The following is a 27,540-nucleotide window of genomic DNA, read 5'->3' as shown; positions in this document are numbered from 1 at the left end:
AGTGGAATCCCCATGTAGTTTAAATACCGCTGTACTGCTGTTTTTATTGGCAATAAAATGATTCGTCTCTTCTGACCAGAGAGAAAAAACCATGAAATTAGATTAATTCTAGGTGCAAATCACCATATTTGTATCTATACATCGCTTTAAGCGCAACCACGTAGTGAAAGTATCAAATTATAAGTGCCAGGTGGCATAGAATTACATACTTTTATACAACTTATATAAAAATCTTATCTCTAGGCCCCGCCAGTCATCTAATCCATCCTCTTCGTTCACCCACTCGGTAAGAGATCTATGTGTAAATGGCATTGGCTAAGACTTATAGTCTTGTAACGAACTGAAACTGTGATACATGTGCAAGTATATATAAATTTACAGATATACCACAGGTGCTTGAGGACAGGACCCCCCCCCCCCTCCGATGCAGACCCCCGGGCTTGTACGACTTTTTTCTCATAAATTATAAATGGCTGACACATCTGTGATATAATCTCTATATCGTCAATTCGGAAAATTGACTTAAACAAACATTTTATAAAAAATTACTTTCCTACCCTATATATAAAAAACAACTTGTTTTTTATGTATAGGGTAGGAAAGTAATTTTTTATAAAATGTTTGTTTAAGTCAATTTTCCGAATTGACGATATAGAGATTATATCACAGATGTTTCAGCCATATATAATTTATGAGAAAAAAGTCGAACAAGCCCGGGGGTCTGTATCGGGGGGGGGGGGGTTCCTGTCCTCAAGCACCTGTGAGATATACATGTATAACTGTTTGTAATTGCATGATTTAAGAAATTGATGCAACTTTTTATTGATGTATTTATTTACAGTTTAGATCTAGAATTATCATTGATAAGGTGTATGCTACAAACAATTTCAGTACTTTTCATGTGTGAAAATTATGTTTAAATTCTTTAATCAATGTGGTGGGCATTTGCCTTACAATAACAAAGACCATGCTGTCTCCTTGATGACCTACAAATGTTGACTATGTCTCCTGGGTAACCTCTAAAGAGACGACTGTGTCTCCATGGTGACTCCTACAGAGACTGAAATGTCTCTTTGATCACCTTCACATAGGCTAACTTTATCTCCTTGGTGACCTCTACAGAGACTGACTACGTCTCCTTGGTGACCACCTCTAAAGAGGCTAACTTTGTCTCCTTTGCGACCTCTACAGAGGCCGAATATGTCTTCTTGATAACCACCTCTAATGGACTGATTATTTCTCCCTATTGATCTCTACAGAGGATGACCATGTGTCCGTGGTGGCCACCTCTAAAGAGGCTTAGTTTGTTTCCCTGGTGACCTCCATAGAGGCTGGCTATGTTTCCATGGTGACCTCTTTAGAGACTGACTGTCTCCTTGACGACCTCAGCAGAGGTTGACTATGTCTCCTCCGTGTCCTCAGTAGAGATTGACGATGACCACTTCTACAGAGGCTGACTATGTCTCCTTGGTAACTTCTACAGAGAATGACTATGTCTTCTTTGCGACTTCTACAGAGGCTGACTATGTCTCCTTGGTGACTTATACAGAGGCTGACTATGTCTCCTTTGTGACGTCTACAGAGGCTGACTACATCTCCATGGTAACGTCTACAGAGGTTGTCTATGTCTCCTTGGTGACTTTAAAGAAGCTGATTATGTCTTCTTTGTGACTTCAACAAAAACTGACAATGTCGCCTAGGTGACCTTTACAGAGTTTGACATTACCAATGGAAGGTTTTCTTTGTCCATTTTTGACCGGTTTATTCTGATTGATGTAATTGATTTTCATTCTTATAAAATCATCATAAATTATTACGTAAGATAATTGATCATCAGGTACTGATGCTGAGAATTCATTCATACTGCATTATCTTGTCTGTAATAGTCTTTGTGAAGAATGGTTAAAAAGGAATTATGTAATGTCAATGTGCCTAGTGGGAGTGGCAACTACATTGTAACAAGAGGATAATCGCCTCATTTGTAATTCTTTCATACGACAACTTTAAAATGACACATAAATCACGAATTTAAAAGGATGGCGCCATTGTATTGTTTCTAAGGTACTCTTTAAGTTATTCATCACAAGTTTTACATGCATTCGAATTCAGTTGGCTGCTTATTTGTGTAGATTATTTCTTATCAAAGGAAAACTGGAATTCGAAGAGGAAATTCACAAGGAACATGTTGGCCATTTCTTTTTGAAATGTCAAGGTTATAAATTACTAAGTACACTTCAAATATTAAGATATTAAGAAGGACTAACAATGGAAAAAGAAAGATCTTGACAAAGGAGAATTTAACAGTCTAGTTTATACCTTATACACGAGATTTTCGAATACTTAAAGATTCTTTTGATAAAGATGTTGCACATAAGATTTATGTCTCAATTTGATTGTCAGAAAACTCAAAATTACAAGGCTTTGTCTGGTAGCATTTTCCCTAAAGTAGACGGAATCTTTGAAGATTTGAAATAGGATTTTAAAAACCTTTTATGATTGTACAATTTTTTTTATTCTACAGTAAAACATGGTTACATGGCGAAAATCCTATAATGAATTTATGCTTACATCGAAGTGTTTTTCATTCGCTTCAGTTCAGAACGTATAAACTCATAGGATTTAACAAATTACGTGTAAAACCATTCCGAATCAAAATTGTACGTCCCTGGTACTTTACTACTATAAGTGTGATTTACTGTATGTACTATTTATTTTGTTTAAGTTATGCATGATCATTATACCAACACGATTTAATCAATGTTTGCACCATTTTAAGTAAAGTTCTCCGATAGGAAAAACAATTACACATCGTGACGTAATTATAAAGAATAATTCATACCCAGTATAACTTTCATATGTCTCTATTTTTTTTTCTTTGAAATCTAAAAAAATGGTGAATTGTATGGAGATGTATCAATATGGTTAATGGCATCCTAAGCAAGTTTTATGAATACCTTTGGTCCATTTTTTTCTGGTGTTAGAGATGCAAGATGAAAAAAGCACATGTATAGACGTAACATGCATTTGGGTGTGGTTCGTTAAAAAGTACTTTCTTAAGAAAATTATCATTGTTTAGACATGTGTATTTTTAGATACATGTGCATTACACTAGTATATTAAAAAAACTGACATGATTTTATGTTAATGGTAAAATGTTTCGTGGTTCTTCCATTCAGGTCTGATCGATAATACGATATTTATACATTCTTTCATCGACTTTATGTAAATAAATGAAATAAATATAAATAATGAAATATCCTTTTTTAGCTCACCTGAGCTAAAAGCTCATGAGCTTCACTGATTATATTTTGTTCATCGTCCGTCCTTCTGTGTAGCTGTCCGTCCATTTGTGTAGCTATCCAAAACTTGTCACATTTTCATCTTCTTCAAATGAAAGGCCATTATTATTTCAAAGGGAGATAATTAAGAATTACTGAAGATTTGGTGACATATTTTAAAAATTTTCTTAAATTCTTACATAGGAATAGCCGTCACGGTAGCTCAGTCGGTAGAGCGCTCGCTCCGTGATCGGAAGGTCGTGTGTTCGAATCAAGGCCGCAACTGTCTTAAGTCGATAAAAAATAGGTAACAACTGTTCCTTCGCCAAGCGCTCGGCACTTTGAAGTGAAAGTTGTGGGTCCTTCGGATGAGACCTTAAAAACCGAGGCCCCGTGTCACGGTGGGCATTGGCATGTTAAAGAACCCTCACTGCTCAATGGCCCTGAGTGTCGAGTAAAGGTCTAAATTTGAAGTCCTTCACCGGTATATGGTGACATCTCAATATGAGTGAAAAATTCTCGAACGGACATAGGAATATATAGTAGAAAAACTCTGCTGGTGAAGAACAGCAGGACCATATTGACTCAGGTGAGCATTGTGGCCCATGGGCCTCTTGTTGTCTATGGTTGCTATCACTGCAGAAAAAAATGCATAAACCACTAACTTTGGTTATTCGTTTTTTCTGCAATGTTGAAACCGTTGCGGCATAAAAAAAATCTTTAATAATTTGCATTCAAAACAAGTTTTGCATTTAATATATAATTTGTTTCGTATTATTTACAGTAAATAGAAATATATGTGTACGATTCATTCCATGAAAAGTTCAAGTTATTGCACCATAATAAGGTAAGATCCACAGCCCAGTATTTTTATCCTTTCTCCTGACTAACTTCATTTGCTTCATCTATAGTCATCCTATTACCCCTGGTAACAGGGGCTGCGTGGATTATAATGTCCTCTAACTGCTCTTGGGTTAAATTAAAGGGAGATAAATCATGATCCGACATTTGCCGTCGAAGAATTTTTTGATGGCGAGTTCTAGCATTCATTATAGGTTGATCCGAAGCCACTGTCTCCTCACTATTTATGTTAGGAAGTTCTTGTAAAGTTATGATTTGATGATCACTAGATGATGACGTCGAGGGAATTTGACGTTGAATCTGTTGCACCGGGATTCTCTGAGCTTGCGCATTCGTTGAAGGCTTGGGTGATGAGTTTGTTTGTGGGTTGTTACGTGGCTTTGCAGGTGAAGCTGGGAGTTTGACACGCTCCTCTTGTAATTTTTCTGGGTCACTCTTTTCTTTCTCCTTTTCTTTGATCTTATAGAATTCATCTACAGAAAGATAAAGAAATATGTACACCATTTAGTAATGGACAATGACAGGTAATATACAACAACATGCGGGAAGTAGGTCAATGTCGATTCGTTAAGCATCGCCAGCATTTATAGCTGCAGAACTAGATTTATCAAGTAGAATAAAGAAACTTAATATAACTTAATCTATGGGGAAAAAAAATCATAAAATGTACATGTTTACAAGTTTTCCATTAAACACGAATCAATAAAAATCCAAGAAAAAAAATCTAATTTTACAAGCATCTTATCAATATTCACCTACAGCACCCTTTTGTTTGAATAGAAAAATGTTCATTTTATTTATTTATCATTTGCCATGTACACATTTCATTTTAATTTTTGATATTTTAAGGGTGCGTTTTCATAGATACATTAAAACACATCGTTGATGTATCATATGGTGGGATTTCATTTCACACCAATAGTAAATAAACGCTTTTCTAATATGAGTGTAACTGGAACCACATACAGACAGTCGTGTAACATGTGAATAATTAAATGATCACTATGGTGAACTATACCTGTGTAGGAGAGGAATAATGTCCCCCAGACAATACTCCATATCCAACCCAAGAGAAGAAAGATTGTAGTAAAGAGTTGAAGAAAGGCCACCCAACAGTTGACCAGCACCACCTTGGATTTCGTGTTGTCCTTCAGCCTCATTCTGGAACCACAAAGGACACTGAGACCAGAAAGAAAAGTACCTGTAAAATCAAAGATTCAATTAATTCAGTCCAACAACAGAAAAGTACTCGTAAAATCAGACTTAAATTCAGTCCACCAACAGTTTAAAGTCAGTACTTAGTTGGTTAACGTTTTCTTAGTTCTTATCATAGCAGGATATCAAGGGAAATTTTGTTAGATATTCTACCTAGAATTCAAATATACTTTTCATAATTTTTCTGTTCTATCAAAACACCAAAAGCTATTTTAATTTTTCAGCGTTGAAATTTTCAAGATTTAAGTAATATATAAATAAAAATATTGCTTCTCTGTCTTAAGTTTAAATACCACATATAACACAAAAATTGGGGTCTATACTTAATGCTTAATAAATCCAGAAATCTTAATGAAACTTTGAAAAGTAATGCCCTTTAAGTCTCTAGTTAAAGCCAGCTGGAAGCGGCTTTCCAATGATTCTGAAAGGGAGACCATTTTTTTTCTTTCTCATTAAAATTTGCCAAAAATACATTACTTCAGTGGTTTCAGTGTCGAATTAACCATAATATACTAGCAATAAATTCTTTTTTACATAGAATTAAAAAAAAGTAGATAAATACATGAATGGTCGTTCATTTTGTGGAAATGAGACTGTAACTATTGATTACTTTCTTTGAAAATGTGCATTACTAATACAAGTTATATTGAACAATTTTGACAATTATTGTTTGAGGAAGATAAAATGACCTTGCCAGCAAATACAACCTATCAGTTAGTCAAATGTCATACTAATTGTTTGGCAATTTTTTACACACTGAACTGTAGACAGATTTTCCCGATTTTTTTCCCGATCATGACAAGGAGCATACGGCGGGTGTGACCTGTCGGCGGGGGGATGCTCACACCTCCATGGCACCTGACCCCAACTCTGATGTTTTTGGAGGTCCCTGTTTGCTCTTCTCCCAATTTGTATTGTTTTAATGGATGTTGAGCTTGAATACTATTCGTTATCTCCATATTTATTTTATACTAATGTATATTCAAAGACACAAACACGTATATAACTTATAAGAATAATAACCCAGTGGACGAAACTTGGGAACATTGGAAGAATCGTTTACGTAACCCTCTATCTCTCTCTTTCTTACACACTTAGAAACTGTGAATAAAAAAAACATAATTACAAAGTATATCCAGATAGGATACGATAAAGTTATTTAAGACAGTAAGTCTGTTTGGAGCTCACTATATTTCTGATAGTTATGAATGGAAGACATACAATTCCTTGTTACATGTAACGTAATCCAGATGTTTTAAGTGTTCTCCCTAAGATCTGCGTGGGTTAATTTACCTGACACCAGTTACCATGCTAATTTTCTAGCAATTTCACCTACTTTCCTACGGAAAAACTTCATTTACACGTGGTAACAATTTCTTCCTCTACGAGATTTGAACACACCTTTTAACCAAGGACAATGGGTGCTTTTGCAAAGATTTTAGAGACGATAGAAGAAGAAAGAATCCTTCAACAGAATTTTCGAAATTTCACTTTAGGTCCAGATAACACAGCATTAATGAACCCAACCAGTTAAATAAAAGATTTCAATAATTACTATCAAATTTTAAAGGAGGGCTAGAACTTTGGGTCAGGGAAAGTCAGCTTAACCTAGGTACTTAATTGTTTGCTTTTAAAATATGCACAATATAATGGACGGTATTGATAAACTAAATGTAAATTGAAAGTGACACCTTGCGCAAAAAGAGGCTGTTTTCGTTTACACTCATTGATTGAACAAACACGCCCAATGTCCCCAGTGTATATTTTTGTTTCAAATGTTTGTACAGTACGATCAATTTCCAAGTAGAAGAATATTTGATTAAATTTCAAGGAAGACATTGCTAAATACAATCGCACGCGAATCTCTCTTGCAAAATGTCCTTAATGCTGTTGTTTTGTGTCGACATCTCAGACACAAATTAACTTTTAAATCGATTACAACGAAGTTAATAAGAGTCGTTGAGGATATTTCAAAAATCTTACAGACAGCAAAGAGAATTCTGTTTACGTTATTGATCCGTCTATGTGAAAGAGAAGACAAAGAAGCCCCAGAATGACAGATTCTTTATTCTATTGACATTACGATACGATTGACGCATGCATAAGTCAAACTGTGTTTTCTTGTATTTCCTGTTATTAAACCCCTGCTTGAAAAATTACAGGTTACATGTATATAGTGATGGGGGTATCCATCAGAACATTCGTACGATCCTTACGTCCTTCTGTCCGTCTTAAACACTTGGGTGTGCCCATCTCTATCCGCAACTTCTATAAAACTGAATAAACTTTAATGAGACTTTCACAGAATCTTTATTACATAGTGCCATTGCGCACCTCTTATTTCAAATTTTAATCGAATAGATGTTTAGAGTTTCTCACAGCAAAAATGGACACTGCCATTCTTTCTAAAAAAATTGAGGGAACCCATCTCTTATACGCAACTCCTACTATATCACTGAATAAATTCTAATAAGACTATCACAAAATGTTTATTACATATTGCCATTGTTCACCTACTATTTTTCGTTTAAATCGGACAAATATTTGGTTTTCCCATACAAAACGTAGACACTGTAATATTGGGGGTACATATTTCTTATCTGCAACTTCTTCAATACTCATGAATAAAATTTAATGAGACTTTCACAGAATCTTTACAATATTGTGCCAATGTACACCTCCTACTTACAGCAAAAAATCTACTCTGCCTTTATACTCATATGGGAGCAGGGGTTTCATTTTGTGAGTGCAGTGCTTACAGTACGTCTAATTTTTACTACAGGTGTCTCCAAAAGCTATTAAAAACTTTCTAATTATATTTCAGTTGCATTTATTGCACAAGTCTGGTTCAGAAAATAAGTCAAATCTTTGCAAATTATCACGAGGCGTTAGCAACAGGCAAACTGAAGATATTGAAAAATAACATTTAAAAAAATTACACGCCACAAAATCACAGGTGATAAACTAGGTTTATCAATTATAAACTATAAAGTTTACAAGGCACACAGTATTAGTTGAAGACTTTCCTCTCTAGTTTAAACACTTCTTGATATGTTTTGCAAGTTTTAATTATACGTGTACTTGACAGTGAAAAAGAAAAGTGCATTAATTTTTGAATAACTGTAAACAATATTCAACGACTGTAAATTATAATTTACGATTTTAAACTTTTGGTTACATCTATGTCAGGTATAACATTTACAAAAGAAGATGAACATGTTTTTTTTTTCATTAAAGACGTACTCTCTGATTTTGTAACCGTTCACGGTAGCTCAGTCGGTAGAGCGCTCTCTCCGTAATCGAAGGTCGTGAGTTCGAGTCTCGGCTGCGACTGACCTGAGTCGATAAAAAAATGGGTAGCAACTGTTCCTTAGCCAAGCGCTCGGCACTTTGAAGTGAAAGTTGCGGGTTCTCCGGATGAAACCTTAAAGACCGAGGCCCCATGTCACGGCAGGCGTTGGCACGATAAAGATCCCTCACTGCTCAATGGCCCTGAATGCCGAGTAAAGGTCAAAATTTGAAGCCCTTCACAGGTATATGGTGACGTCTCTATATGAGTGAAAAATTCTCGAATGGGACGTAAAACAACATACAATCAATCAATCAATCATCTGATTTTGTATCGAAATTGTGCATATTTCTGCAAAACTATATTTCGTGCCCCTACGTTCTAGACTATTGCAAAGAATGCCTTCATTCCGTAAATCGTAAGATACGATGAATCCTAATTGCAGTATGATAACAAATGATTGTCAATTTTGACTTTGCAATGATCATTTAAACTATAGTCTACGACCGTAAATTATGGTTTACGGCAGATAAATATACCGGTATATGTAGTTTATGCGTGTACTGTTAACTAAATTAAAATTACAATGTAAAATATAAATTATATGATAAAATAATATAGTTTTACTGTTGACTGAATTTCGACAAAAAAAAAAAACAAAAAAAAAAAACAAACAAACTATAATTGAAAAATGTAACACATTGTTTATATAAAAACAAATTTCACATTAATGAACCCCTAATTATCATCTCAACTATAATGATTACGAATGTTGATTATAATTTACGAATGAAAATTTATATTTATTTTAAAAACCTTATCATTAACGTTAACTGGAATGCAAATAAACGTGTTTTAGTTCATGAAATATGTTTACCACTGTTAAAATAACTTATTTTCCTTATGTAGCAATATAGGTTATCACCTGCATATGGGATTTATGTCTCTCAGTTGATTCGATACACAAGAGCATGCTCTACGCACTAACAATTTCTAAAACGAGGCAAGCTTTTGACAAACAAGTTGATGAAACAAGAATATCAACAGTCTAGTTTATAGTCATCATTTCGTAAGTTCTATTGTCTATACAATGACCTTGTCAGCAAATACAATCTATCATAAGTCAAATGCTGACTATTTGTCATACTAATTGTTAGGCCATTATTTACTCATTGAATAATTTATTGTCTATGGGTTTTTCCGTTTTCCCGATCATGACAAGGAGCACACGGCAGGTGACCGGTCGGCAGGAGATGCTCACTCCTCCATGGCATCTAATCCCATCTGATGGTTTAGAGGTCCTTGTTTGCTCTGCTCCTGATTTTGTTTTGTTTGAATGTACTGTTGAACTTGAATGCTGTTCATTATCTCCATATTTCATTTTACAGATTAAATCTACATGTATACAATGTAGCTAGCAATTCGTTAACTATAGTATATATTTCGTAAACTATAGTTTTCAATTGATAAACCTTGTCTATCAACCGTAAAACTATAGTCAGTTCTTTTATTGTGAATTTGAAGTGCCATAAAATATCTGTTCTAGAGAGAGATATAATACTAACAATGATTATTCAGTCTTTTTTTTGAATTTGAAGTGCCATAAAATATCTGTTCTATAGAGAGATATAATACAAACAATGATTATTCAGTCCTTTCATCTGACTTGCTGAAGCATTCTGCTTCAGTAACCGTATTTTTAATAACCTGAAATTATGGCATATTTTTATTCTTCTTTGGAGACCTGAAAATGTATCATTTAGAGATGTGATCGATTTGATTACACTCATTAACTTTTAAACTCCCTGTCTTTTAAAATGAACATGAATGAAAATGAATTTGACTTTTTTTAACTCAAAAATGAATTGATCAACATTGCAAAAATAGAAATTATTCCTAAGAGTTAGCTAATTATCCAAATCATTCATTAGGCTTGGCTTTCCGATCAAAAATCAATATACAATCTGTTCTTTTTATTACCAATTATCGTGTGTCCAATACAATGCATACTTGTTTGTTATGTTTTTCCCCTGTCTGATAAATTTATCTATCTATAATCACTATACTAAGGAGTAGAAGCCTGGTATTTTTTATTTATAATATAGGGGTCAGAACCGTACAGACATATATCTGATGATTGTTTCGGATAAAACAGCAGGCGGAATGTCTGTTCTTTGGTATGTTAATTGCCCTTACTTCACCCAGAGCATGATTGTGATTTATTTATGTACCAGAGACAATATTGTTCTTAATTTCATAACAACAAAGCTTCAGTTGTGGCAACACTTTCAGTAATCGGTGCCTCTCCTGCTTTTATGAACATGTATTGACATATTTTACGTCACCAATGGTAAGGTTCTCAACAGAAAATCACTACTTTTTTCCTTTAGGTATTAATTTTTGGCAATATAATTTTTTTTATACAAATGAATTAAATCTTTGAATTTGTGATCTTTATAGCATAAAATTTAACTATAGTTTGTGGAGATAAAGAAATCCATATTTTCTATGCTCGGGGCTTCTAAGGATATTGCAACGTAGGTGATCAAATACTTGTTCATGGTTAACATGCAGTAATAAAAAAACAAGGTGCTTACAAACTTATAATGTCGTATAATGAAAGGACGTTTGTATTTCAAGTCTGACAAAGTGAGGAAAAATAACTAAGAAGTCTGCATACAGTGCCTAATCCGTTGATATACTGAAAGGAAAAAGAAACGCAGGGTGACACTATGTGCGAAATATTTTTGACTGTGTGACCGAAAATTATGAAAACTGGTCAGTTTTATCTTGGTTATTGTGCACTTAAATCAGTGTTCGAAATTACTCAGCCGTGAAATGTATGACGTCACTTAGGGAAGTAGTAAAAGCACGTGCAAAAACACGTTTTGATGACGACAGGTTTGATAACGCATTTTGTAGTGCCATGCACTTGATGCACTTGAGGTATACATATCGTTTTTTCCATATTAACAGTCAATATGACTTTCTCGCAATCATGGTATGGCTGACGGAAGCTACATTCGGTCTAGTAATTGAATTACCTAAAAAGGCAACAACATGTTGTTGTGCAGTTTGTTTTAAATTTTCCACCATAAAACATTTTTATCCGTTGTCAGAGAGGAACTGGAATGGTTTCCAATCAACCATGACTGTGACGACGCGTAACAACGCCAAATCAAGATGAGACTTTTTATCCTGCCATCTGTATAATCGCCACGGCATTACCATTGAAACCAATATTAATGCAGTATGCAATCATTATCATTACATTCACCCTAAACTGAAAGAAACAGCTTGCTTTATTTTGGTCCGTAAGCTCGTCAACTTTACGTCGGTATTAATCTCAATCGCGCAAGTGTGCATCGTATGCCTAAATTTTCAGCATGTTCATCCCCAGGAAACCGTAGCCATAGTTTGTCAAGACTTTCTCGCAAACATTCACATTTACCAAATCAACTGGCCTCCGTAAATTTTATCTTTTTCTCCAATCAAAAACCTGTGGGACTAACAGGACGGTAGTGTTTGAAGGCTTCGGAATTCGGAATGCCCAAGCTACTGCCGACCAACTGAGGACTGTCCTGACGAAAGGGTTGTATAATATCCCTATGAGAAAGATAAATGCACTGATGAACTCCATGGAATGGAGAATCAAGGCTGTGACAGATGCGTGAGGGAGATAATGACAATTTTTATTTTCATTTTAGGGAGTACCCTCATATGGATTTCAGTAACTCATGAACTATAAGTCATTAAAATGAAATTTTGGTAACTTGAGTGAAGATGAGTTTAAATGTTAGATAACAATACTTGAAAAAAAATTTTTTCGAAAAAAATAGCATTAATTCACTTCAAAAGTTTACCCTGTGTTTCTTTTTCCTTTCAGTATAGGTTTGAAAAGTTAACTTCATGGAAACACATTCTCATTTTAATTGAAAAAACGGATTTATGAAATTCCAAAATTAAATTTATAGAAAGAATATTTTTTTTAACAAAATGAAAAATTTCGTTTTTTAACAGTAAAATAATCTTTTGTAAGATTTAACTAAGAAGAGACCTTACACAATCCAAGACTAGAAGAAGATTAATAAACTCTTCTCCAAGAAAAAAAAGTCATTTAGATACAGAAACATAAAATTCCTAAGTCATTCAAATAATGAAGTTGACATATTGGATTTTGTATCAAACAAATAGTATGTACACTTGTCACGAAATAAACAGGGCTTAATGTGCAATAAATCAGGAAGGGGAATTAATGTTTGGAATACTTTTACTTCTAGGAAAAAAGGTATCGATTTAGCATACTTCTGCGTTCTCTCGCATCCTCTTCAATAATTAAACTGTTTGGAAGCGGGTACTAGAAACCGCTGCAATATTCTGCTCTTCTAATTTATTGTCCTATTGAAATGTGCATTATATCCTTATTCATCAAATGTAAGAAAATATTCATCACGATGACGTAAATTATTTAAGACAAGTTTTCCCCAAAGCAAATATTTACTATAGTTAACTAAAGTTTACTATAAAACATAGTTTATTACTTATATTTACTATGAAACTCTATTCTAGAACTTTTTTTTTGAGATTTAGGGCTTTGATATCCTTTAAATTTTATACCAATGAGGTAACATTTGGAAATAACATTTAAATATACAACTTCTATTTCATTTTATATTAAAAAAAATTGCATGAATGGCTTGGACAAAATGATATGTGACAGTTTGAAATTCATTGTAAAATGATTGAACTATATTAAAAACTATGATTCGCTATATGTAGTTCACACTTTGACGAGACATTAAATTTGACTATAGTTTATTATAGTATTTTTGTTTTGTTAAAAATTAATAGGAACAACTCAAATTAAATCTCAGTTCCGAGACTTGGAAAAAATGATATATAATAGTTTGAAATTCATTGAAAAAATACTTTAACCAAGTAAATAGAGGATATTCGATGTTTTGTTATTGTATATGGAATTAATTTAACGTGGGACAAGATTTTTTCTGATATTTCACGAATGCGAAGTACGAGTGAAAAAAAACTCCTGTCTCACAAGTGAAATAAATTCTATATCCAACTACAAAACATTGCATTTTCTGTTTATTACATTTTCTTTCATGAAATTTGGAGATAACGAACAGTATTCAAGCTCAAAGTCCATTAAAACAATACAAATCGGGAGCAGAGCAAACACGGACCTCCAAATACATCAGAGGTGGGATCAGGTGCCAAGGAGGAGAGAGCATCCCCCTGCCGACCGGTCACACCCGTCGAGTGCTCCTTGTCATGATCGGGAAATAACAGAAAATCTGTCAACAATTCAGTGTGTAACAATCAGTATGAAAACGTCAGTCAGCACATGACTCAATGATAAATTGTATTTGCTGACAAGGTCATTGTATCGACCATAGAACTTACAAAATGATGAGTTTAAACAAGACTGTTGATATGATTTCTCTTTGCCTCTGTCTTTTCTTAAAATAGTGTTATAGGCTGTGACGTCAAAGTTGCGCGGTTTTGACGTCATAGCTTAGCAATTTAATCCATTGTAACTTGGATTTTTAGCTATATATTTTGGGGGAAATTTACAGTTTTAGTCTTTATCAAGATCGTTTAGTTACTATCTTTATGTTATGACAGGCCACACATCATTTTTACTTACTTTGATTTCCTTTCACACTTTGACAATATATCATTTTGGTATCTTTGCACACTATGAAAGAATATCCCTTCTCTTCAAGAAATAAATTACAGTATTTCACTAGGCCATCATTAAAAATATCATTGTTTCCCATAATCCGACCCTAAAATCTCAAGTTGGGAAGGTAGGTAGGTGAATGTTTTTTTTTTTCCTGAAAGCAGCTTTGAAAACACATTCTGAAATTTAATGGACTTATACCTTTATAAATAAGAAAAAGTACAAAAGAAATCGATTTGTAAACAGAATATCATACAAATGCCATTTACAAGCAAAATTTAAGTTAAATTAATTAACGACTATATTCAGTTGAACTAGTGAAATATATCACGTCATGCAGAGTAAATTTTTTAAAATCGAATTTTTAATAAATAAAAACAAGATTCTCAGATCTATACTCAAAGACCGGATATATCCGAGTATCATTTTTCAAACCAGTGCTTACACATGCAATGTACTTTTTCAAGGGCCTCGAATTGTGCAATGGTTCTAGAACATTTCGTTTTGGAGTCCCCAAGTAAGGAGCTAGTTCTAAGTCACAGTTTCAAATCCCAATGCGGGACGTTGAGACCGGTCCTTCGAATGAGAGCGTAGAAACGTAGGTCTTGTGTCGCAGTAGATGCTAGCACGAAAAATATCCCTTACTGCTCAATGGCCAAAAGTGTCGAGTACTAAATTTAAATGTAATATATTAAATGTAAATTTGGAGACTTTCACCTGGCAAATGTTCAAAACATAAATGTTTTCAGCCCAACAATTCTAAATGGGATTTAAACAAAGAATCAATCTTCAAGGGCCTTATTAAAACAAAATACGCTGCACGTCTCAGGAAGCTGCATCATGATTTCAAAACTACTTGGAAAGAGTATGTAAAAATATTTAATTGAACCAAACCATATCTAAATTTGATAAAAATGCCATACACAATGTCAAAGTCACGAAGTTTAACCCCTGAATAAAAGGCATTTAGAAAGGACGTCTGAATTATTTTCACAGAATGAAATATGCAGACATATTTAATACAACTCCTATGATTCCGTATAGTAAACATAGAAACATAGATAAAATGTTTATTAGAACAAAACTCAAATTAAATAATATGTAGTGAAATTGATTGATATGTTCACAAGCTGCAGAGGTGGACCCCTCGTCTGCTCATGAGGCGGGACTTACCATGCTTACTAATACGTACCTTAATTTTAAAAGACAGGTTTGTAAATACCACCGAAACACTTTTAGTCAACTCATGGTAAATATTATTAACAAATTGTTTCATGAATGCGGGATTCTAATAATGAAATATGTGGAGATAACGAACAGTATTCGAGCTCAAAAGTCCATTAAACATTACAAAATAAGAGCAGAGCAAACACGGACCTCTAAGACATCAGATGTGGGATCAGGTGCCATGGAGGAGTAAGCATCCCCTGCCGACCGGTCACACCCGCCGTGTGCTCCTTGTCATGATCGGGAAATAGCGGAAAAATCCGTCGACAATTCAGTGTGTAAATAATGGCCTAACAAATAGTATGAAAAAGGTCAGTCAGCAATTGTTAAAAATTGATCGAAAATGTAATAAAAACTATTATCCACCGCAGTAAAAAAAACTTTGAAACTATATTAAACTTAAGTTGACTATAGTTTATTATTGTATTTTTCTTTTGTTAAATAATGAAAAGAACAACTCAAATTAAATCTTAGTTCCGAGATAGAAACCCGTGTTACTCTATTTGCCTTATGAATTAAAATTTCTGTGAAATATGCATACCTTTATATTAGTATGTATCAATGGGGTTAGAGTAACTATGACGTACAAAGTAAGAATGAGTAACAAGTGTCTATTATTTGGTGTGTAAAAAGGCAACATATATTGGAACAGATATTAATTCTTGCATAGGCTTCACTGCTTAGGTAAACGAAATATCATGTGCCTTTATGTTGGTTTTCATCTCATACACATACACACATAATAAAAGCTTATTAGTCAATTAATACATTACCATCGTTTTTTCTTGTTAATTGCTATATTTCTACAATTTGTAGCACTGATTGTTGTAACAATACACTAACAAACTTATACCACTACCTCATCGAGACGGCGAATAATAATTTTCAGTTAGAATGTTGAGGTTACTCATTCTTAATTGGCATGTACTCTTTTCTAAAATCGTCTTCGGAATATATGGGGATACCTTCTACCTCCTTACTTTTCCCCTCTCGCCTCCTTCTTTCTGTCCTCTGTTTCCTCCTCCTCCCTTCAACAGTTCTGTATTAGTATATTAATATTCTAATGTGCCATTGATCATTCAAAAGAACTTTGGTAAATATTTCTGTACACTAAGTAAATTGTTCTACCAAAATGACCCCATCAACAATCTCGCAGATTGACTGTTGGCAGATGTTTACAATTGACATCTGCCAAAACCCTGTCCACAATATCTCAAAGGTGAATCTTATGCCATGGAAGTGAAATATACTTTTGGAGGGACAATAGTGAATTAAGGTAAAATTTGGGTGTATGGGGAGTATAAATAAATTGCATTTATACAGTGAAAGAGTACTAGATGTTCAACAATGTTTTCTATGTCATTTATACAGTGAAAGAGTACTAGATGTTCAACAATGTTTTCTATGTCATTTATACAGTGAAAGAGTACTAGATGTTCAACAATGTTTTCTATGTCATTTATACAGTGAAAGAGTACTAGATGTTCAACAATGTTTTCTATGTCATTTTGATTCTACACAAAATGTCAGTTTGATATTAAGAATATGCTCAAGTTCCTTATTGAAAATATCTGAAGTCTTTGGAGACAAGGTCCTCCAACAAAATGTTAGAGTTTCCATGAGTACTAATCTTGTCCCTTCATTAGCAGACCAGGCCTGGAGATCATAAACTAAGAACAGACTTAAATCAAAATTTTGATTTTAAATATCTTCAGTTAAATTAACTAACACGCATGAAAATTTGCAGGTTTATATAATACACAAGTTCATAGTCCAGTTGAAAATTTCGTTTCATTGTCATATTTATTTAAAAATATATATTGATTTGAAATTTTAACTGAAGTTTATTCTCAGTTTATGGTCATGGAACCATTTCTTGTACGCATGTGAAGCAGAATTTAAAAAAAAAAACTTGCAATGGAGAAAACTCTTATGTGGCTTTCAATTCAAAATTTAAATAAATCAATTAATAATATTCATTTTTATTCATACATGTACGTTGATTTGATATTTCCAATGAACTCGAAATAAAAAGACATGTGTTTCATATTTCGATGTTTTACTAAAGAAAGACATTGATGTCAAACGAACAACTTAACTTTATGAGAAAAGTAATGACTTCAACTTTTCTACTGTCTACTTTACTTATTGATGTAACAAAATACCTTTATTACCTGCATATGGGTCTATATGTCTCCCAGGTGAATTCATATGCAAGAAGCATGCTTTGGGTTCGAAAAAATTCAAAACCAAGGAAGGCAATGGCAATAAGTTTTTGTTACATGAGTATCGACAATTTCCTTTAATCAACCTTTGGCAAATATATAGTCGATAAACTGACTTTTTTGCAATTACAATCTGTCATTTCGTCGAATTTTGACGCATTTATTACCAACTGTTATTTTTCATTCTTAATTTTCTACGGCTGAGGGCGGGTGTGGCCTGTTGAAATTGGATCTTAACTCCTCAATGGCACCTTATCCCTCTTTGATTTTTCCAGGGGTTTTAAGCTCGATTAATAGGGTATTCGTTATCTTCATATTTCATTATATATATTGGTATATATACTGGTATGGATTTTCGTAAAAAATATAGTTGGAACAAAATAATAGGCATAAGTCCTTCGTAGTTATTGTATACCATTTCGTTTCCCTTCTGAATTTTCCATAAAAAATGAATCTGAATTTAATTTGTAATACTCTGTCTATATAAAAGAACTTTAATTTTGTCATAAAACCCAACACAAGACATTGCTTTGATCTAACTACATATATATTCCATCACTTCCTTCAGTGAAAATATGCCTTGCTACTTAAACTTATTAAGCCGTGAATAATACCCGTAAATGGAAGCCCTGACAAATGCGAGAAAAAAAGTTTAAAAATTGGAAAATTGAAACCATCGAGCATAGAATTTGCAAATGGATGATGACACTTAACAGCTGGTTTTAAGTCTCAATTTTAGATCTATGATGCGGAATAGAGAGGTGTCATTTCTTGAACTTTGAACAAAGCATCAACCAGAAACATGATCTAAACGGTTACTAATCTGATTACACCTGATCTAGTTATTTCACCAATTAAAATGCATCAGTACGAGTGTTAACCTGAAAAGGTTAACCCTCAAACTCGAGGAGGAAAGTTTAGATTGTTTTAGCTAAATTAGAACTAAATACGGTCCTGACTACCTAGTGCAAGTTAAGATAAGTACTTTCACTTTAATGTGACTTGCTGAAATTTTCTGTCGTACTCCTGCTTGAACCTTTCACAGTATAAGTGAAATATTTATTTTCCCGATCATGACAAGGAGCATACTGTGGGTGTGACCGGTCGGTAGGGGATGCTCACTTCTCCATGTTACCTGATCCTACCTCTAAATTTTGAGGTCCGTGTTTGCTCTGCTCCAAATTTGTATAGTTTCATTGGACTTTCGAGATATGTTCGTTATCTTCATATTTCATACAGTAGGTATAGTTTCCCAGTGTTACAATGAAATATAACTTGTTCAATTAAGAAATTCCTATTGCTTTCTATTAATTTATATTATCTCAGTAATGCCAAGTAATGCATTGACTTATAACTAGAGTGATTTTTATCCTTGCCAATTACATCCTCAACCCCATCCCAGAACAAATCTGAGCATTAAGGAACAAGAAACAAGATACACTGTATATTTTTACAAAGTCATTCATTTATACAAATGGAAATGAAGTTTTTATCATCATTGCTATTCAATGTCATGTATTCTGTTTTTTCTCTATAAATACAATCGATAGAAAAATACGGAGGAGGTGTCCACCATGTGTCTGAAAACGTGAAGAAGGCAAGACAGAAAATTCAGTTTAGAATATTCTAGAATCTGGGTCCTAATGTTGTTGGCCTACAGAATTCTGATTCTTGTTATTTTTCAATTTATAGTTTGAATTACGCATTATCACCTTAAGATCAGATGACATGTTCTTCAATAATATAAAAAAATTTCCCGAAAATTTATCATAAGTAACTAGTGTTTCTTATATAATACTATTGAAAATAACCTGAATTGCCAATGTAGCAATTTTTGGAGTATTGCTTATTTATTTTTAAGATAATTTGGAAACGGTTTAGAAATGACAAGATAATAATAATTATGGATTTTTTTTAATATTTTATAAAGAAATACAACCCCCCCCCCCCCCCACACACACACACACTTTTTTAAATCCACAGACCTCGACTGACCCCCTTCCCATTAATGAATGAATGTTCTACATGAAACCTAGATATTTTATGTTCAATTATATTTTGGACCAAAAGTCGGTAAAATCTTAAGGTAATTTATCAAATGAATAATGTAACCTCTAGCCTTTTTAAAGCGATTAGCATAGTGCAGTCCTTTTTTGTCACCAGTTGGATTTCTACTCACCATCTATAGCTTATTATTAATGTGTTTTACAAGTCGTTCTTAGATTAGCATTAATTTAATGTAGAATAATACTCTAATTGCCCGATATAGCAAAGCAATTAAAGCAGCATTGCAGAAATATAGTCTGTAAAAGATTTGAGAAAAAAAGGTAATGTTTTGAAAATTCGAGCGTATTTACATTGGATTGATCCCTTATGCGGAAAAAGGTTGCAGTCTCTATTCTTTGCTTGATTTATGATCAAAGAACAATTTAATACTCTGCTCAACAGAGATTACTAATCAAACTAAGCGTTTTTCTGTACGCTTCAGAATTTTTTTTATTAAATCTATTCTTGATTTTTTTGCCGGATTTACAAAAATCTCAAATGACAGTGGTAATAAGCTTCATCATATTGTACGCTTTTCTAAGCTTCTTAAAATAACCAACATCACTATTTATTCGACCAGGTGAAATAAGAGACAATTTTTGAATTACTAAAGGAAATGGCCAAAGAACATGTAGATATATGACAGCTGCAGTTCATAGACGCACCCCAGCACTTCATATTCGCATAGTTCAGAGGCCATTCACAGAGGATATCAATATTTCTTATCCATCAAATCAATGATACCAAAGGATTCGTTTTAAACCCGCTACTATAGTTGTATATATAAATTATCTTCTTTTATGCGTTTATCATTCAAATAACTACATACCTCCGGCAACTTTCCATTTACTAGTATCTGATATCAATGCATATAAAACTGAGAAAAAAATCTTTAAAAATTTTATTTATTTGAAATAAAAAAAAATATGTTTTTAAGGGGGGCCGACTGGGGTTTTCATTGCGTAATACCTCGCGCAGCATAGTAAAATAAAGCTAATTTACTCTTTTAAAGTAACCATTTTTACATGATTTATAAGAATTAACAAAATTAGGAAATCTCAGGTTAAAAAATCTATTTACGTTTTTAAATAACTGATTTTTAAAACGATTTTTCAAATGATGGGTACATAGACGTCGTAACGGTGTGTTTTTGACATTATGAATAACCAAAGTTCTTTAAGGTCAAGATCTAGTAAATGAAAGGTGCCTAAGATATCTCAAATTTTAGAAACGAGTTCTTTTAATGATCCTTTACAAATATAGATTGTTAAAATGAGGTGTATCGGGACATAATTTTTAGGTAAACTGAACGAAAAAACATATTTTAATGTCATTTTCAATGAAAACTGAAGAAAGACAGGTATAAATTCAGAGTTTTTTACATCTCAGAAGAAGGAAATGTATCAGTATTGCCCACAGTCTTTGGGAAAATGATTTTTCGTATCTTCTTGACCTCTACTTTAAAATGATATTAAATTGAATGTAGGTATCGGGGTTACTTTTGACATGATTTCAAATTGAATTCCATGAAAATGCTTCATTTTCTACAAAATTCTATTTCAGCCGTAAAATACGGGGAAAAGTAAGTTTAAATTGATTATGACGTCATAATGGATCTCGCATCAAAAAGACAGTCTAAACTCATTTACTAGATCTTGACCTTAAGAGGGGTCATTAATTCTGCCATGAAATAAAAAGTATAAAATAAATGCTCTTGAAATTTTAAGCATAGAAAATTGAGAATCTCATAATCACTTTTATTATTTTTTTTTTTATATAAATCTGTGGTATCTTTCATGTTTTGTAGTACTCAATAAAAAACAGGAAAATATCATGAATTTTGACATTTTGAGATATCCCCTCTGGAAACCAGACGGTAGAATTTTGTGTTTCTTGCATAAAATCTATAATATAGTATTATTCATCAAATAATAGGATTTGAGCAAAAAGTCTATAGTACCATCTGTATAATTTGCTCCGAAGTGCGAAAAAATTGTATTTTTCTATATTATCCTATAGTAAATGTACCTGTATTTTGAGATGGTCCCTAAAAAATAACCAGACGGTAGATTTTTACTAAACTTGGCATGTATGCTGGAGTCAATGTAAGGTACATATGGAATAAAATTAAAGAGTTTTTCTATAGTAGTTTTCACACAATAAAACCCCAGTCGGCCCCCTTAAATCAAATCTTTCTAAACATGCAACATTTACACAACAGTAGCAAGCAAAGACATCCAGTTCTAAATAGATTTTTTAAGAAAAAAAAATCGAACGGGTTTTAGTCGGAAATCTTTAAGGTGTTCAGAAGGATCAAAGTCTTTAGTATAATTGACATACAGATTCAGTTTGTAAATCTTAAAAGTTATCAACATTCCATAAAGATTAGTTTTTTTTCAATAAAGAACCAGCAAGCTCTTCTTCTGTCCTCAGTGAACTTTGGCGCTGCTGTTTGGAATAATGTGCATAAAAGTAACATTAAAAGAATCTAACATTTTCAAATATTAAGGATATCCACTCCTCGGCCAGGAAGGATAGATTTAATTAAAAACGTCTTAAAATTAAGTTTGAAATTGAAATATTTTCGTGAAACAGTTTTCAGTTCATGCATCTGAATATGATTCAAGGTTCTTTGAAGTGTTAGAAACACATTACTTTGAAAATTCAGAGACATTTTTGTGAGCATTTTCAATTACCTAACTCTTGATATTTAGAACTTGAGGATAGGATGACCTTTATTTTGATTCGAACCCCTTGACAGAGAAGATACTTTTATTTGACGAGGTAGAATGATTATATGTCTAAAAGTTAGAGTTGCCTTATGTAAGCTTGTTGTGTTGTATAAAAGTTTTACATGAGCCCTGAATTTGGCTTTTTATTGTACTCACCCCTATTCCTTTCGTTAGGAATTGAACTATAATCATAATCTTCCTTTACCAAAACATAGAATAATCTTTTTCAAAAACTCTCTTCGGATGTATATATACGAGTATATGGAATAATTTACCTTAAATTATGGCCATTTCTATCAACATTTCGAAGAAATATTCATGAGACTCTTCATACTGCCGTTGTTGTCTTAAGAGCTTATATTTCCTTCCTTAAGATAGTTTTCTTTTTAAATACATGTATTAACAATATAAGTATACTGATTTATCTACTTGCAGTAAGATAGAATTTGGGTTTTCATGTAACAAATGTCAGTTTACCTTCTGACCATTTTCGTTACACCTGTAGGTATTTGTATTTTGCACAAAGTTTAGAAGGAAGAATAGCACGTCGTACTGACAGAATTACCTTATATAAAGTATTTAGATTTATTATAATTTCCATTTTCAGACGCCTTGTTTTTGACGTATTTCTGAGGATGCAATATGTTAAGCACCCTACTATCATATTTAATATTGCATATTTATGATAAAGGCCAATTTACTATTTTAAATTCTCATTATTTCATATGTGTTGCGCTAACCCTCCACCCGTTTCTAATTCATCATGATGATAGCATTTAAATATCTGAAATACTGTATGATTTTTTGGTTTGCAGATAGAGTAGACTGCTTGAAATATTACACCACTGTAGTGTACTTTTGATAATTCTTCATACCCTTCTCCTGATTAAATGATTATAAAACAAGAAGTGACAGATGAAGTGAGACAAAAATAACCTGATCATCTCTTGTTGGGATATTTAGTTTCCAAGACAATCAGCATAAACTTTGCTGAAGAAAGTGAGCGCTATTTGTTATTACATTTATAGATACCAGACCCATTCCTCATTGCAAGTTAAAATTAGATACACTGATCTGTATTACAAAAAAAAAAAAAAGAATAATTCACAATATTCTAACAAACATGTATTAGTAGAGAGAGTCGGGGTTGTCATAGAAAAGAGTTTCAATAAATACTTATATAAATCAACAATGTATTCTCTTAAAGTCAACATTAAAAAAATGCCTATTTCCATTAAGCAAATGTGAATACCTTCAGAAAACGATATCTAAATGCGTTAGTCTGGTATGTATTGGTAACTTATAATGAAACTATCGGTAGATTAAACATTGGAACATCAATAGCAGATGTTACATACTCAGCTTACAAACAGAAATCAATTTTAGTTCCCAGTTGTCATTTTCTACTATGGGTGAGAAAATTAATGGCGGAGTGGGTATCTTAAAAAATGTCGAAACCATTCAGTTTAACTGCAATGTATTGTCGTTATATATCAATAACTATATAAGTGAATAATTGTTTGATTTTTCTTCAAAATGAGAAATGTTGAACAAATCCTTTTAGCAATGAAATATATGAAGATAACGAACAGTATTCAGGCTCAAAAGTCCATCAAACAATACAAAATAGGAGCAGAGCAAACACGGACCTCCAAACATCAGAGATGGGATCAGGTGCCATGGAGGAGTGAGCATCCCCTGCCGACCGGTCACACCAGCCTTGTCATGATCGGGAAATAACGGAAAAATCCGTCGACAATTCAGTGTGTAAATAATGGCCTAACAATTTGTATGAAAAACGTCAGTCAGCATTTGACTCAATGATAAATTGTATTTGCTGACAAGGTCATTGTATCGACCATAGAACTTACGAAATGATGACTTTAAACGAGACAGCTGATAATCTTGTTTCATCAACTTGTTTGTCAATAATTTACCTCGTTTTAGAAATTGTACATACGTAGAGCATGCTCTTGCGTATCGAATCAACTGAGAGATATATACCCCGTATGCAGGTGATGAAGGTATATTGCTGCATAAGTAAGGGAAGTGACGATTGAAAAGTTAAAGTCATCACGTTTATCATAAAGCTTGGTTGTTAGATTACCATTAACGTCTTTTTCAAGTAAAATATCCAAATATGAAACAGATGTGTCAGACTCTGTGGTATCTTTTATCTCAAGCTCACAAGGATATATCGTATCGACATAAGAATGGAAATAGCCATTGGAAATAGCCAAGAGAGTGCTCCAAGTGGACGCAAAATTAATTACCATGTACAAATTATATACCTTACAAAACCTTTCACTCAAGTAAATGAAGCTAATATCTACTGCAACAATTTTCATAGACCAGATAAAGTTCAATTTCAAACAATGGTATATGAAGCAAGAGTGAGTTAATTATAAATTCAAAAGTTTACAAGAATATAGGTGTATAAGAATAATCGTTGCATAGCTGAACTTTCTAGAGAAGACCAAATAAGAAGCAAATAAAATAAACAGCATAAATTAAATGTCGTACATTTATTGATAATAGAACTAGGCAGAATGGGATATAGTGTTCAAATGCAACCATCCTTGTGATAGATAAAATGAGGATGAGCAGGAAAAATACCACAATGTGTTCGATCTTTATTGTTTTGAAAGCATTGAAATAAAGCAGTTTTATATTGACTGGTAAAAAAAATTCATAAAACATAACAGCTACATGTATACACATGCATGTAAGAGGTAATTTTCTAAATTTAAAAAATGGTGTGACTTAGTTGAATTCCAGGTTTTATATAATTACAGCACTTTAATTCATCAATTCCTTTTCTAATTTTTAGTTTCTAGTTTCTACTCCTTGTTTTAAGAATTGAACTGGCTTTTCTGTATACAAATTCTGTGGGAGAAATTGACTGCCTTGGGTAATGTTTACCGAGGAAAATTAATTACTGTTTAAATTACTCGATGAATCCCATAAAGACCTCTGAACCACTCAGCATCCTCAGAATGTAACGATATACATAACGGCTAAATAGGTCATACAGCGTCTTAAGAAATCGGCAGTTACCATTAATAATGCACAGCGAGGTCGATTATCCATTCCTACTACATCATTTCCAGTAGTTAATCACACACAATGGGAAGTCAAGGTGATTGCTCTTTTAATTCCCAAGTGCTGGAACTTGTCGTCTGGTCGTACTTAATCAATTTGTTAAATATGAAGAGATATAGCTATAAAAATAAGTAACGGTGTCAGCTAAGCAGACAGATTATATTATAAGGGATGTCACGTGATTGGCACATGTCTAGTAAAAATACTTTTAGTTTAAATAATTTAGATTTATAAGCATGCCATTTCCGTCTTATTTGAGCTATAAATACACTTCAAATGTCATGTACAACCTAAATCCATAAATTCTATTGTTTTAATAAAAAGCCGATTTGATAAAAGTGCACAGAATTGGTTTATACAATACTGACAAATTCCGTGCTATTAATTATAAATTAATTGGATAGAACCAAAAAGCACTTTAATGTCATGGGTACTTTAAAACATGTTTATATTTGGTAAATAATGCCATCAAAGTTTTTGCCAATTTAATGCAGGTAAGAAACACAATAAAAAACGCAATCAATTCTGATCATAAAAGGGGTATTTAATTTTAAAAAATATAGAAAAAATCGATTGTTTTTGTAACTATATATTTTTGAAACATAATCCTGAGGTATTTGTATTACAATAATACCATGCTCGACTTTTCCAATAGGGCTAAAGGAAACGATTTCTAAGAAAATTGTTAAGAACATCTTACCTAATCCTGGCATGATGATGTTACATATAAAGCACACAAAGGCCACTGCCGTACACATAGCCGGTATAGAGTCCCGGAAGTTAGTCTCCTTAGACGAAGAGTCCTCAGAATCTTTAGACGTACTCTTATGATGCAAAGGAGAAGATTGTTTGTGTGGAAAAGAATATCCTGGCATAACAGGTCTACCGTACCCAAATTGTTTTCTGTGGACACGCGGGGAGGGGGTAGGAGTGGACCCTCCGGCGTATATTGCCTGCATCTTGCAAATGAGAATGGCAGTGAAAAAAGTGAGAAAATTACTCCAAGTGCCTCCCCAACATCGTTAAATGGTCACTGTGAGTCTGAAATTATGGACATTGTTGTTACCGTGACCATACATTGATCTGAAGATTAGATACCTGTCAATTTTCAACTCCCTTCACAAAAGTATATTGATTTATCAAGGTACGAACTCTCTTTTTCCTATATGTGACAAATTCCGTCAATTTGTGTGGAAATCCTAATGGTATAAAATCTATCAGAGAGAGATTAAGCAGCGGTTTCCTTTGATGTGTTTGTTCATTTGAAGCACTGTCCATTCCTTCTGTGTTGCTAACTTTCTACGCTTGTCACAAATTAATGCTGCTTTTTGGCTCTTCTTCTCTTCCCTTCTTCAATGAATTAATTCTTTACACGACAAGGCTAATGTGTTCTGTCGGGCACAGCAGCACAGATATTTTTTTTTTATAAGTGGCAGATTGCTGCTTTATATACACTCCGATCAATGCTGCTTCGATCGCGTATAAACTGTGTATTTACACATGTCATTCCGATAACAACAGAAGAAAAGGAAGAGGCCAGCGTTGTCCAATTCCTCAAAGACAAAAGATGAAGCCCCCGTATCTGATGAACAGCCGTACCTGAAAGGATAGAAACACAATGGTAACGCTGTTGCTAAGGAAAACGATAAGATACAGGCCTGAATTATTAAGCAGTCGATTGTTTTGTATAACGCGGATGATATCATCTCACAACAATCGTAATTATGTAATTTTTCTAACCATTAGTTGTAAAACAAAAATAAAATTATATTAATTATGATACCTAGAAAACACATTCAAAATATTATCAGCTACTTATGACAACTCCAACTTAATTAAAAGATTAGTAAAGTTTGATTTTTTT

General features: G+C 33.2%; 1 protein-coding gene across 1 annotated transcript; it reads right to left on the bottom strand.

Annotated features, from left to right (window-relative positions):
- Window positions 1-4,011: 4,011 nt before the first annotated feature.
- Window positions 4,012-27,342, bottom strand: LOC133181669 (uncharacterized). The gene is made up of 3 exons (XM_061316227.1): window positions 26,377-27,342; window positions 5,158-5,340; window positions 4,012-4,612 (listed from the first exon to the last, which is right to left on the bottom strand). Exons 1-3 carry the CDS (start codon window positions 26,633-26,635, stop codon window positions 4,149-4,151), a joined length of 906 nt encoding a protein of 301 aa, XP_061172211.1. The 5' UTR covers window positions 26,636-27,342; the 3' UTR covers window positions 4,012-4,148.
- Between the last annotated feature and the right edge of the window lie 198 nt (window positions 27,343-27,540).

This window comes from Saccostrea echinata, unplaced genomic scaffold, assembly GCF_033153115.1.
Source record: "Saccostrea echinata isolate AGI-Se365-2 ecotype Australia unplaced genomic scaffold, CSIRO_AGI_Sech_v1 ptg000009l, whole genome shotgun sequence".
Lineage (NCBI taxonomy): Eukaryota > Metazoa > Mollusca > Bivalvia > Ostreida > Ostreidae > Saccostrea > Saccostrea echinata.
This window is presented reverse-complemented; position numbering and strand designations above follow the sequence as displayed.